Source organism: Anopheles marshallii, chromosome 2 (genome assembly GCF_943734725.1).
Source record: "Anopheles marshallii chromosome 2, idAnoMarsDA_429_01, whole genome shotgun sequence".
In the NCBI taxonomy this organism is placed as follows: Eukaryota; Metazoa; Arthropoda; class Insecta; order Diptera; family Culicidae; genus Anopheles; species Anopheles marshallii.
This window is the reverse complement of record NC_071326.1, coordinates 33,862,172-33,876,394: the sequence shown is the minus strand read 5'-3', so window position 1 is coordinate 33,876,394 and position 14,223 is coordinate 33,862,172. Positions and strand designations below refer to the sequence as shown.

At 40.4% G+C, this 14,223-nt stretch overlaps 1 protein-coding gene across 1 annotated transcript in view; it reads right to left on the bottom strand.

Annotated features, from left to right (window-relative positions):
• Nucleotides 1-3,057: 3,057 nt before the first annotated feature.
• Nucleotides 3,058-14,223, bottom strand: part of LOC128707677 (lachesin) — a 42,585-nt gene continuing 31,419 nt past the window's right edge. The window contains exons 7-8 of the mRNA XM_053802634.1: nt 4,028-4,087; nt 3,058-3,239 (exon numbers count right to left, since the gene is read on the bottom strand). Of these exons, the coding sequence (XP_053658609.1) occupies nt 3,058-3,239; nt 4,028-4,087 (242 nt within the window). The remainder of the gene's footprint in view (nt 3,240-4,027; nt 4,088-14,223) is intronic.

The following is a 14,223-nucleotide window of genomic DNA, read 5'->3' as shown; positions in this document are numbered from 1 at the left end:
GTAGCTTTGCTCAATTCGATTGTGTGTTGTTACTTTCCTAACCGTCTTCTGCTCCAACTATGGCAAACGAAAACGAAGCTTCCACTCAATACTCCCGTCCTATACACTAGTGTTAGTCAACATTAAAGCTAGAAACAAGCTGTTACGGTCAATGTGTGGAAGTTGCTGATAGACTATTTTTTGTATGGTACAAGTCCCAGAACACGATGCTTCATTGCGTTAGGGTGTGATTGGGATGCGTAATTGAAAGGTGACAAAGATTACTGCAGTGTACATTATCTTTTTTTCGGACATCAGACTTTGAAATAATCAACCAAAATGAAATGAATAAACCAATATGCATCGACAAAATCATTTGTGACACACACACGCACACACTCCTACATGGCACGCTGAATGGTTATTGGTCAACATCGATAATGAGCTACGTTTTGCTCATCAAATGCAATGCGAATGATTAAAAAGGGAAGCTCATAAAGTAATCATACACGGAAATGAGTTGCAAATGGTTGTGAAAAAATTGTTTGATATAATCGTCCATCTCATCGTCACCCGCCAGCCAGGCGGTAAGTGCATCATAGACTGCATCAAAATTAACATTCCCTCTATGGCTGTACAAGTTTGGGGATTATTTTTCGAGCACAAAAACAACGACATGAGTGGAAAAAACAAGATGCCCAGTAAAATCGATGGAACCGAACCATAGGAAGTTAAGCCGGAAAAATAACCGCTGCTGAATGCATGAGTGAGGCAGGCATACAAAAAAAAGTTGCCACCGAACGTAGCTTTGAAGATGCAAACCGAAGTCTGGTATAGGCTCGTTTTGCACAACGCAACCGAAAGCAAGTAAACCGGGTAATCACGATCGAACCGGGCCAGAAGCGTGGCAAACGGTGGAAATATCATTAATTTTCATAATTAATTACTCGCCCTTCGAATGATATTCAGTCATAAATTATGTGCCAGCAAACCAATCCACCGGAGGGATCGGGTATCGTGTCCCTTTTTGCTGTTGATGCCGTGTTTTACCATGTTTTCGGTTGTTGCACTTGCTTCCCAGTTGCAGCTACTGTTTTGTCTTGTCTTGTGTTGTGGTGTTGTTTCGCTTTTTTTCTTTGTTGGGGTTAACATTTTGCCCTATCGATACTGCTGGTTTCGGGGTTTTATAAGTGTTTCCGATGTTTTTCAATTTTCCTTGCATCGTTTATGTATCTGTGTGTGTGGATTTTGTTATTTTGTTTTACGAGCATTCTGCGGAGGGGATTTTGTACACACCGATAAATCTCGCTATAGCTGCTGTGGTCACCTCACTCACCCATAGCACACACTGATCACCGTTGCACCCTTTGCGCCAAAAGACGGATATTTATTAAAACAAACTTTTGGTACAGAAAACAGCCCGGTGGTTGGGTGAGATTGTACATGAGAGCAGGGCAGTGTACAGAGAGCATAAAGTACGCTAGCTAAAGCATCGTGTCCGGCATTAAAGATACACATCACGGCGATCATCTGGCTTTGTGGTGTGTTTGCTGCACGGAATCTGGTGGAATTAATTACCTTCTAGATATTTACAATGTTTCACCACCAGATTGTGCTCGCTTTGCGATGCGCTCTTTATGAATGGATGATCGTTCATGTGTCAAACTGTTTATCGTTATTGTATTGGAAGTTTTCGTTTGCGTGTCATTTGGTTTAGCGTTTCACATTCTTTCGTTCAATGTTTACTACTTGACGGACACGGGACTGGCAAGGTGGAGAGAAGTTATCATAGGGTTGAAGAATGGAAACATAAACATTCACCCAAGTAAATTAGGTTGGTTTAGATTAAAGCATTCCCTTCTTTTGATTTTGTTACATTGCGCTTCGGTTTATCTTTCACATAAGTTTCTTCATTGTGAAACACTAAAGTAAACGAAACTCAAGTGCGGGGAGTGGTCATCCACTTGTCCAATGTTTAAGCCCATTTATTTAAAATAGGAAATATGTTATCATTTCGATGCAGTAATACGAAACATTGAGAGCGTATCGTATCGTTCATCATCGATCGTTTAAATCGAGAGCTGGCTGTAGCTATCTTTCACCACTCGCCAAAATCACGCCGTTCCCAAAAGCGGTACCAATAAGTTTAACGGTAGCTTTATGGATGCACACAGCAATTAAATTTGATTCACAGTTTAACATCATTCAAAAACTTTTCCATCCAACTAATGCAAGGTTTAGAATAGGGAGTACGATTTCAAAGACTCTCCCGTCCAGTCAATGGAGGCGCCCAGTCGATGGAGGCGCCCGGTCGATGGAGGCGCCCGGTCGATGGAGGCGCCCGGTCGATGGACCCGGCCGATGGAGGCGCCCAGTACTGCATAAAACATTGGAAAGAAAAACGAACTTGGTGTGAGCGTAGAGCTAAGTTTGTACGTAAACTATACGAGCACAGTCGGTTGGATGGTAAATGTGCACAACTGTTGCTGTCACTGGCCTTGCAAGTTTTCCATCAACGGTGCGGTAACGAATGTTGGAAAGTTCCCACTTCGCACTAAGCAGGGTTTTCCATAAATGCAACATGAATTTCAAGATGAAAAGCGTAGCTCGTTTTGTACACCAGAATTTTATTTTTTTTTAAGAAGGGAAACAGGGTTAACTTTGCACACATTTCGACGTTTGCTTCATATCTTTTGCTTACTGCACCATTTTGGTACGCAAGTGGTCCGTATTCCTTGTGTCCAGGCAATAATCACTTTTGTGGATGGAAATGAAAACCTTTGCACCTTGCCGTCCATACCCTCAACCATTCCGCCGTGTTTCTCGTTCCCTCGAGCGAGATATTATTGTTGCCATTGAAGTAAAGTTCAATAAAACCTAATCGTTACCAAACCGCTGCTCCGCCATTTGTGCTACGGGACAGGTGTTGGTGTAGCTAGCGGTGAAACTGTCATTTTCCCACGCCATCCATTCACTGCCGTTTCCATTCCCACATTTGAACTGCGGGGTGAGAGTGGACGATGATGGTCAACAGCTTCTACCGATTCGATATCACACACCGGATATGTCGAAATTGTGTCATCTGTTACCGCTCCGATGTTGGCTGTTGCTATCGCTGCTGGCGGAAATGACCGTTCGTATCGTTCCGAACGCCAGCGATACTATCAGCAGCAGCACCATCGGTAGAACATGATGCGTTCGGTTGGGGTGTAGCGAGCTGGCAGCGGAATTTCCACGACCCCGAGCTGCTTCCGCAAGACCTGTGAAGGAAGAATCAGCGTTAAGGATGTCATTCAAATGCATTGTCTAGGTGCGGAAACTCGAAATTGAGCTAATATTTGTTGTTTTTTAACATTTATCGTTGGGTGATTGTGTGATCGCTGTGATTGCCACCGGAAGAATCGTTAGTTCTACACCTAGTATGTTAAAGGAATCAAATCCACATTATGTATGAATCTGCTTTTCGAGTTGGTGGTTAAGTTACAGAAAATTTATTCAACGAATAGTTAAAAGTAATTGTAAAGAATAAACAAGATTTAAAAAAACGTGTGTTTAATATTCCTTTTAAAAAACCTTAACTTCGTCATAATTCCACAGCTCCTTTGAAATATTGTGATATCTGTGGTCTGTTTCAAGTTCGTTAGTCCATCTTGCTTTGGGTGATCCGCCCACCATAAATAAAAACCTCTGGGACCATTATACTGTTCTGATTCCTTAACACACCATCACCTCAAAAAGCGTCATCTTTACGCTCGTTACATTACAATGCCGAAACGACATTCGTTCGCAACGGCCTGCAACGTGCGTCCACGTGATTACAACCATTCTTTGCGAAAAAAATAATGTGTCCCATCAGCATTATGTTCTATCGCTTCATTACGCATGCTGGTCGAAACGATGGCCGAGTTAGGTGGGTAGATCTTTTATTTTTCGCTCCATATTTGGATAAGCGGGATAGGAACTTCTCCCCAAAACCCGCTGGAGTTGGAACCGTGTTTGAGTGTGTGCATGGGTAAGAATGTATCCAAACAGCCGCGTAACCACTTACCTCCAATTATATTTAATTGATCGTCCGTTGTTTGCACACCGCCCGGATGAATTTTTATTTCTATCGTGTGAAAAGGAAGAGAAAACAGAAGAAATATATAGAGCGCATGAAAATGGTGGCCGGTTGCCAGGTTTTGGGTTGATTAAGAACAAGAGGAAGTGAAAAAAACCTAGTACGATTAACATCCGTGTCGAAAGAAGCGAGACGACGACCGAACCGAACGACGTTGAACCGGATTGTAATGATGTTGTATCTTTTGTCCGTTTGAAAGACTCCCATTTCACGAGTCCTTTTTTCTCGCCAAGAAATAGAATGGTTCCGATAACAACTTCACCCGCTGGTCAGCGGCCGGGATGTGACAAGTGTGAAAGAAAAGCGTAAAATGCGTGCGAATCGTCCACCACTGTTGACATTTTCTCCACAAACACAAACGAATACAATGCATCAATTTGTGTGCGAAATTTGTTCCCCGTTGCGTTCCGTAGCGTGATGGGAAGAATTAACGAACAAAAAATCCGATCCTTTTTCCCGGGCCAGAAAGTGACGATTGAGACCAGAAAGCGGAAGAAGACCAAAGCAAAGCAACACCAATGAAAACAAATTCCACCGAAAATTCCATCCACAGTGAGGGAACCGGAAACCTTACCGAATCCGGTGGAAATCCTTCCCTTTGATGATGATGGTGGCAAATGGGTGTGGAATGGGATTTTCTCTTTTTTTTAGTGTGTGTGTGTGTGACGAAGTTTTCCCTTTCTGCTCGATACTCGCGCTTGTGATTGTGTTCTGCATTTTGGAGGATTTATTCTGCCTCCTTTATTGTGCGTTTTTGTACTGGTAAAGGAAGAAACGTGTAGCTGCCATTCCGTCCTATTGAGCCATTGACGCAACAATGAATCTCACGACCGTCGGTTGTGATGACCAACGGCACTGCCAGCCCGGTCATCACTGATGATGATTATGTTGATGCTGACGAGCTGCCATTTCGGTACCGGTGCCGCGTTCGTTTCGTTTGTTCACGCCCGTTAATGATGTTGTACGCCTCGGATCAGGGCGTAATGCGCCGAAAATGCGACAAATGGCCCTAGTGATGCGAACCGGCTAGAGTGGCTGGCGGGTTTGATGAGCTAATGCTCTTTCCCAGCTGAAAGCCTTGCTGCACAATGAGGGAAGAAAAGGCAGAAGGCAGAGCAGGGTAGAAGGTGAGTAGAACAAAAAGTCCATTCAAACTTTGGAGCTCATCTTTTATTTTTTTATTGCACTTTGTACGCAGTGTCTTTTCATTATTTCTGTGTTAAAGCCTGCTTTTTTCGGTGCGGGATTATTTTGTTCGCACTTCAACTGAGAAAACTCAGCAAATAGGGCTGAGTGTCAGTATTTGTTTATTATGTGCAAAAATACACATAGTTCTTATTTTCATTACGAACGATGACAATGTTTTCATTGCAAGGATGAAACTTATAAAATAGAAAAGATTAAATTTTTATTTTCAAAACATGAAATGATTAGAAGCATCTTGCAAACAAACTTAAAAATTATTATCAATGGTTTCATAAACTTAAGGAAGGTGTAATGGTTTTATCAAATAAATAATGCCTATGCTAATTCTTATACAATGTGTCAACATGAGAATGTGTGTCAACCGGGATGAAGCACGTTGGAGTGGAAACCGTACTTCATCTCCACTCACAGGTGACAGGGACTGCCACCTGGTGACGTGTGCGTTCGGTTGACACACTCAAGAAGAACGGTCTTTGAGGTTGCTGAACACCAGACCAACGATCGGACGTTGAGGGTCTCCGTCCTAAGAAAAGTTTTAATCGTTGTTTGTAAAAATCGTATTTCATTCAGTTTTATGTTAATAAATTTTATTGTGTATCTAAAGATACAACACAATGCTTATGTAATAAATTTTCAAACTACAGTCCACTGAAGGAACCAGTATTAAGAAGTAAATGAGAAACCCGAAAAGTACTAAAGAACATCATATTGAGAAACTAACGCCAAGTTACAGAAAATTGTAAATTAAAAAAAAAACCATTCAGGAATGGGAAAGATGCGAATCATCACAATATCTCGTGGACGTATACAATGGAGTTACTCTGAAAATCGTATCCGTAGCATCTGCAATACCAATTGTCTGCAGCTTTGTAATCGCTGCATCTTATTGACTTCAAGATATATTTCATTTAAATTTAACTTTAATCTGCAGTTCGGTGTATTTTCCTGAAAAGACGAAAGCGTTCAATAAAATAATATATATATTGTATAAAATTGTGCGTGTATAAAATTGTAAAGCAATAAATCACTGCAATATGCAATATGCATATGATTCATATAATGTTAAAATAGTTGAAAATATGTTTTATATTTTTCCCCCCAATTGCCCAAGTACTCACTAATGTTCCCTAGTGATGACATGTAGGATCATAAAGAATATGCCTTAAGTTACATACCATACATTGATTTAAAAACTAAACGAAGTATTAAAACGACAAATGCGTACATTTTCATCTGAGCTAACATATCCTCTCGCTAATGATGAACGTAGTGAAGTTTTTTCTTTAAAAATAACACCATGAAATGAATTTCCTTTTGCGTTGAATGCAAGTTCGTTTGCAACTACCCTATAATTAGGGCACACAATAATGATGAAACTTAAATCCCTTACCGGTAAGTGCAAACATAGGTTCGTGGACGAATGGTTTTGCGAAAGCAACGCTGAAATTAAACAAAACTCTTTTGATGATGCCCTTTTATGCGATTCGGTCGTAAAGCCATTTCCATTCAAATAGCTCGAAGGATGAAAGCTGTTTGTGTTTTTTTATGTTGTTCTTTTGTGCCTCTCTATGTCACCACAAAGGCCTTGTGCGCCTTATTATAGAAATCCCGAAATCAAAATCGAAACGACACCCGAATCCGGTACCTAGCCTGTGTTTTCAATGGACGCTGGGCCTAATCACAAAATATAATTAGCATTCGCCGTGCAGAGTGGACTGAACCGAGTGGACCGAAGCCCTCTTCTCAGTTCGTAGTGGAAGTGTTTTTCTCACTCGGAGCAATGACTCTTTCCATTTTAATTACAGTCCCTTGATTGTTTTCACAACGATGATGACGATGATGGTAGTGGTGATGATTATAGGGATTGTATCGTGTGTTCGACAATAGAATCCATTCATTCACCATCAGCTTCCCGCCGCTCACCCCACAAGCTCCGGAATAATCTTGCGATCTGATAAGGTGCGAATTATTCAAGTGAAAGTCTTGTTTGGACCAAATTTCGCAAGTCCAGAGCCGTGCAGATTTGACATGGTCGCAGTACAGCGGTGTGGTTGTGCATGCGATTGGATCATAAAAGGAATTTCCGCTGGAATGAATAAGGCACAGCGACATGGTTCGCTTTAGGTGGTTGGTGTTACGAATTGTAGAATTTGTCAGAATAAGCGCTCGCATTTCGGCCATAGTTCAAGTGGTGAGGAATTCGTTTGATGAGTGCATTGTAATACAACATGAAATAATTAAAAAAATAACCCCTTACGGATCTCTTTCCTTATATGTTTGTTACCATAAAATCGTTGTTGAAGGGAAGAGTTTAATTTTTTTACCACTCAACCTTGGATGCTATGCAATAGTTGTGAACAAAACATAACACTGTTCAACTCGTTAAGTGTACTTTGGAATATAGAATACGCTTGACGTAAAGAAATAAAAATAATTGACATTGGCGCAAACTAAATAATATTGACGTGTGTTTCGTATAACTTTATATGAACCAATCGGTATAAAAATGTAATGAAAAAACGTGAGTAAATGTAACACACCTGACACAACCCTTCGGAAGGAACATCTCCACTTGGGCAGTGGGACGGTTCAACAAACAAACTGGCAACCATTACAACATCCACCAAAGCCCTATTCCAAGCAAACGATAAACAAGATTTTGCCACGTTCCTGCGACTGCAGTAATGGATCATAAACAATGTTTACGTCCACTGATTGCAATATCTTCAGCGTCAATAGCGCAAACCGGAGCAAGAATCGATGCAAACAGTGCCTCGTGATTATTGTTTTCCGGTTTGCAGAATAAACGAGCACTTTCCGCAACCATCAACCGCCCCTTACCATCCTTAATGTAAACCGCTACGTTGCGCTGTATCGATCGATGAGAGTGAAAGGGAGGATGCGAATACAACCTACCCCGGACCGAGCAAGCAGCAAGTTGGACAACACATAAAAAAAGAGCCGATGTTTCAAATGCTCAAACCCAAACTCAGCATTTCTGAAGCACACACTCGAAGAAGTACACAAGAAGATCACCTCGCAGGTAAATTCTTATGTTTGGTGATTCTTCTCAAGCAAATGGCAGCTCTTCGCATGTTCGGGCTGTGCAATCAGAATGATTTTTCATCCGGGCCAGCCAGGAAGCACGTAGCACACATTTCCCGTGCCGGTGAATGCCATTTGCATGCGCTTGCAGTGGCAGATCGTTTGCCTGCGTATGATGTTTATTTTACACGATTTATGTCTGTCTGGCATGGGTTTCGGCAAATCGTTAGGGTTGATTGTACCGGGTGGGAGCCGGTTTATGTGCAATATGGAAACAACCGAGCTGCAGAAAATATGCTCCTTTCAAAAATGCAATCAAAAATGCTGCTTATTTCCATTTGGAATTGTGATGGATGCATGTATTTTTCCCTTTTTGAATTTACAAAAAATTGAATATTAACTTGCATTCGATCGGTCAGTGCGCTTGGATTTTAAATGTTAAGTAACTAGCATTAAGTTGTTCTAGTTTAATCTTTGTTATTCGAAACAGTAAATGCCTATGTTAGCAAGGGCATAATATAATACTTTTTACTCATTGTTTGCGATGTATTATCGATAAATTATCGAGAATTGTACTTTTCTAAAAGCAACTATGAAAATTAATAAAAATTTCTGATAAAAATAATAAACCATCAGCAATAGAAAATTACAAATAAACCTGTTTAATTAAAAATAAATTGTAGCATTGCACTGTATATACCAGTTTGTTAACTAAATTTATAACTTATTATTTTTTAACGAAATCGAATTTCGTTTAAAACAGTCGTTATTATCGCCGCAATTTAAAGAATGCAGAAACACACTTAAATCTGCTCTTCGAACAACTGCTCTGCTTCACTGCACACTCGGTTTGACACAAATGTTCATGCTAAAAAATGACCATCTGTGTTGTGTTAACATTTTGTTATTCTTACGAAGATTATGAAAATTACTTCATAAGCCATTGGAGCTTGGCTGGGCTGCTTTGTAAAATGCTGTATCATTCAAAAATGTTTTAAAAGAAGCTGGATGATTTTTTCATTAACATACCATTTCAAAGCAGCCCTTTTTTAAGTTTCTATTCTGCTTTCACCTTATTTAATATGTAAAACAGAAACATTATAAAGTACTCAATTCAATAATTTCGTCTTAATGCATTTACTCACTTGGTTAAGATCGTTTCACAAAAATGCTGCACAGTTTTTTTGTTCTATCAGATGGGTTCTAAATTTATCGAACCATCGAGAATGTTAATGTTCTTCTGTCGCATTGAACTGTGTTTGAGTTGTTGCTTTGAGTTTAATTTTCATGCGCAAATATAAGCAAACAACGTGACTTGTACAAATGTACTGCCGGAATGGCAACGTGTCACTATATAATTTGCTGCCGGTCGCCTTCGTAGCAAATTGTGTTTACCATACAGTACGAATACAAATATTTCGCTTGTTTTAACAGACTCGAGGCAACAAGGAAATCTGTTTAGCCCATCGGTCGTACCAGCACCGCAACCATACTTCGGTGTGAACGACCAGTTGTGCAACTGCTTCTGTTTTCAAGGTTACTTATTATTTTTTTTTTTTGCATCTTCGATAGTCCCACCTGTATGAATAATATTTCTATTCGATTTCAGTACTATAAAACCTTGTAAGATTTTCAGTCGATATACAGTAACAGCCAAGAAAATGTGTTGCACAGTCAACATGAAGTTCACCATTGTGTTCGTCCTGCTCGCTCTGTTTTCAGTGCTGTCCGTCTGTCAGGCTTCTGAGGAACCCGCTACCTCACGAGATGAAGGAAGGGGCAAAAATCCTCTCAATATCGAACTCAACAATGAGGAGATTGAGGCGCTCAAAAAGTTTCTACGTGGTCGTTACTATGATTCCAGTTATTGGATGAGGCAATACTATGGTTAAAATCAATTCAACTCTGCAATTGAAATAAATGCAATAAACTCTGTTGAAATCGAAATAAATCTGCAGAATCAAATCAATTATACTGTTGTGTGGTTACTATGGCAACGCGCTACTAAGTACATCGCTATCCATCCTTCAAGCTAAACTCACATTCCAACAATGTTCTCGTGCACAATAATTTTATTGTTGCTGGTAACACCTTTTTACGCTAAGTAACCTCCCTTAGCTAGGCGTGAAAATGGTAAATGTAGCAAGGCTTAGTTTCACGTTGATGATTTTAAACAAGCGTTCTAATAAATTGAAAGAATTCACTGAAGCATGAGGCAGAGATAATATAAATCACTAAACTCTAAACAAAGCTCACTCTGTAAAATAAAAGAACCTAATTTACTTTCCTTTGTGATTGTAAATCCCTTTCTTAAAGCACACTCATTAAAATCTCTTTCGTGTAATTGTTTGTCATTTAAGGTTGCTTTTTATCTGGTAGGAGCAATACATCTTCCATATTTTGGCAGCTGTGTAAGCACGTACTGGAAATGGCAAGAAATCGAGCATCTTCCCGCTTACCTTACCCATGCACACGTCCATGCCTGTTGTTGACTTGAATGCCTTGATTCATTCGCTAGCTATATTGTCACCGTGTCTGCACTCACCGTACACCAACCCCAAAACACTTTCCTAGTGCAACAATCCATCATAATCTTAAAGCTTTATTGGATTCCTATTCAAATCACGTACTGCGATTGTGTCCCCTTGCATTCTGCATGTTCAGCTCACCTTAGCGTCTGGATTAGGCAGAAAAGTAGGTGAGAAAGTGACACTAAATCGGATGAGCCAGCCGTCGCGCAACAGCCACTCCTTGCCGAGCATAATTTTTCATACTCTGTCCTATAAATCGGACCAACAGCAGTGGTCGGGGTGGGTTGGGAAGGTGGTAGCAAAATGCAACAAAAGGAGATAAAAAAACCCATAACGTGCTGCTTATCCTTCGAAGGGAATTTTCTGATACATTTTATCCTCGATTCTCACTACCGGACGTCTTGATTTCTTTGCCCGGTCCCGGTTTAGCATCTACCGGAAGTGAAAGTAATGGAGAAAAATACAGGTTTTCCTTTTAGTTCTCTTCCCCCGGTCCAACCATGCTGTGATGTGTTTGTTAGTGCTTGGTTGTTGGCATTCTTCTGTGCCACGATGGACAGTGCCATCGAGATGGTAAAATACGAGCAAAGCTGAGATGCGAAAGGAGTTCGTTTGAGGCAGGGATTGTCGTTTTTTTCTTGCTTTACTGTCATCCTTGGGGACGTTGATTTTATATGCGCTTTCCATGTTGAGTCTGTCGCATTCTGCAACGTCCCTTTCATTCGTGTTTATTTCGTAGCTATTCTTCGCATTCTGTACCGTAGTTTTGTGGTGCAACAGTGATGAACAAAACACTTGTTTCGATGTAGTAACAAATACCATAGAAGAATAGTAGTTACGACGAAAGTATTTAGTTTTGCTTAATTATCAAAAGTTCGTAATTCGCAATTGCTCACATTTATGATATGAATACGTAACTCCATGATAGTCTTACCAAAAATGATGTATAAGGTTTGTATTATAAATATCGTAGCTATTGAGGAAGTATGAAAGAAAAGGTGCAGCTTATAGTATTCTAATATATTTAATTTGATTTATGCTAACTACTATATTGGAAGCAAAATTGCACATCCAATAGAATCCTTTCCTGCGTTAACGTTCTCTTTCGTCCACAACAACATTTGTCCTACACTGTGCAGATTGCAAACATAAATGCACGGTATGCCGGACGGACAAACGATGACGAATGGGACGCCACCCTGGCGAGTCTGTGCACAAGCACAGGTAGAAAGATGCCATTTCATCATTTTCTTTTCTCGTACCTTTGGCCAACATTTACCGCTGTATCTTCAGCGACATTCATCTAAGTGAATGCTTTCTATTCATTACCGACGCTGGTGGAACGCTTGGTTGACGCGTAGCGGAGTGCGGTGACACGAGAATGACACATTTTCGTGCGAGCGTAAACACATAATTAATTTATTCATGATAATGCTGATGACCGTTCGCTCGCTTGCACATTTTTCCCATCGAATGGATGAGCTGCATTTTGGTGGTGTTGAATGCCTGTCAACTGCGCTGCATTAATCTAATAATCTGACTGACTGCTCGCTCTTTTTTCGCCACATTAAATATGTACATGTACCATACACACACACATTCAAACATATACCCACCCAAACGCGGAGTAGTGCACACGCCAATAAATAGCAACATCATGAATGCATCGGTGCATCCAGAAGGGTAAATTGAAGTGATTCACGTAACACAGAAGGGTATCAATGGTGGGAGCAAAAACATCACAGAAGCAACAAAATTAACTAAACTTCAAAATGTCATAATTCATGAGCAGCCGCTCACCCCCGCATGGAAATCGAGCGGTGGAGACGGTTGTTGACGATTCGGTGGAAAGTTAATTAATATGCATATTGACATGATACCCGGGCAAGTGTCGATGGTTGCGGTACAATCTTGCGCTTTCCAATTAACCGATTGCCATCGGCTGAACAGGTCACTCGGTGGAAGCGGTTTGAAGTTGTAAAGGAAATAAAAGAACGCAATAAACCTGCTGCTTCGTACAGAATGATGCGAAATGAGCGTCATCGTTTACGTCAATCGAAGTGAATTGTGACGTAGCCCGAATCCGCAGCAAACCACAATTTTGTGTGATCATTGAGTGAGCTAATTGATATCTACTTAGAAAAATAAATATGCGGTAGGTTGCAGTTGATAAACTGTGTATATTTGTGTATATATGTGTATAAGTTCATTCGTGAAAACTAACTACTTTTAATTAATCTCCGTGAATACAAATGGAATGCTTTCAAATATAATTAAAATATGAAAATTTAAAATGGCATTTAGTTACGAATGAAAATTTTGTTGAATGTAACTAACACGATTGCAACAATATTGTTATTCAATTTTTCAAAAAAAGTATGGACAACATTATGGCAAAAATCAAAAGGTATGCAATGATTTAAATTAGCCAGTATATTATCACAATATTTTTTCAAAATAGCCAGAACATTATCCCAATATTTGAAGTACTGTTTGCGTATTTATTAGAAAATTTTAAAACTGGACAATAAAATTGTCTCAATCCAAAAAAGTAACGGGCACCATTTTTCTGTTTAACAGACACATTAATATGAATACCTGAAGGAAACACTTCCCGCACACATGTGATATTAATTTGTAATTTCCGTTTTACCACCCGGGGGGGCACAACCATCGGGAAAATTGCTTCTCTCCAGTGGTGAAAACCAGCACTGTTGCAGTAATGCGGAAAACAACCCAAAATACTACCATAATTGCCTGCAGCCTGCAGTCATAGCAACTGCACACCATACACACCGCAAGCCATGCACACAAAAGCTGGCCCAACACACTGCACGCCATTGCAAGCGGCGGCGAATGGAAGATGAAGGTGAACAATCAATTTACTTCTCCGCAAGCTCGTAACGAGACAACAGGTTACGCCATTAAACAGCGATAATCGTAAACCTAGGGCACGTTTGCACGCGAGGAAAGCGGCAACAGAAGGAAATTACTTACGAGGCGGGAGACAAAAACCAGGGCAGGGCAACAAAAGAAATAAGTGAAAAACAATCAACTCGAGAGAAAAGCGCTTCACCAGCGCAGGGTGAGGGTTGACGGAGGTAAACACTTTTCGGTTGGAGGGAAAATTGCAAAATTTGATCATTTAATGTTCTGTGCAGTTCGCTGTCATGCTGACGGTGAATGTTTCGAATGCTGCTCAACCGTCCACCTTGGACGATTTGGGAAGCAACTGTAGAGTGGCTGGCTATGTAAGTTGATGGGCGGATAGGGTCAAATAATAGTGAAACAGGACAGTGGATTTGTTTTGGGAATTAGTTTAACACGCTCAGTACTTTAAAG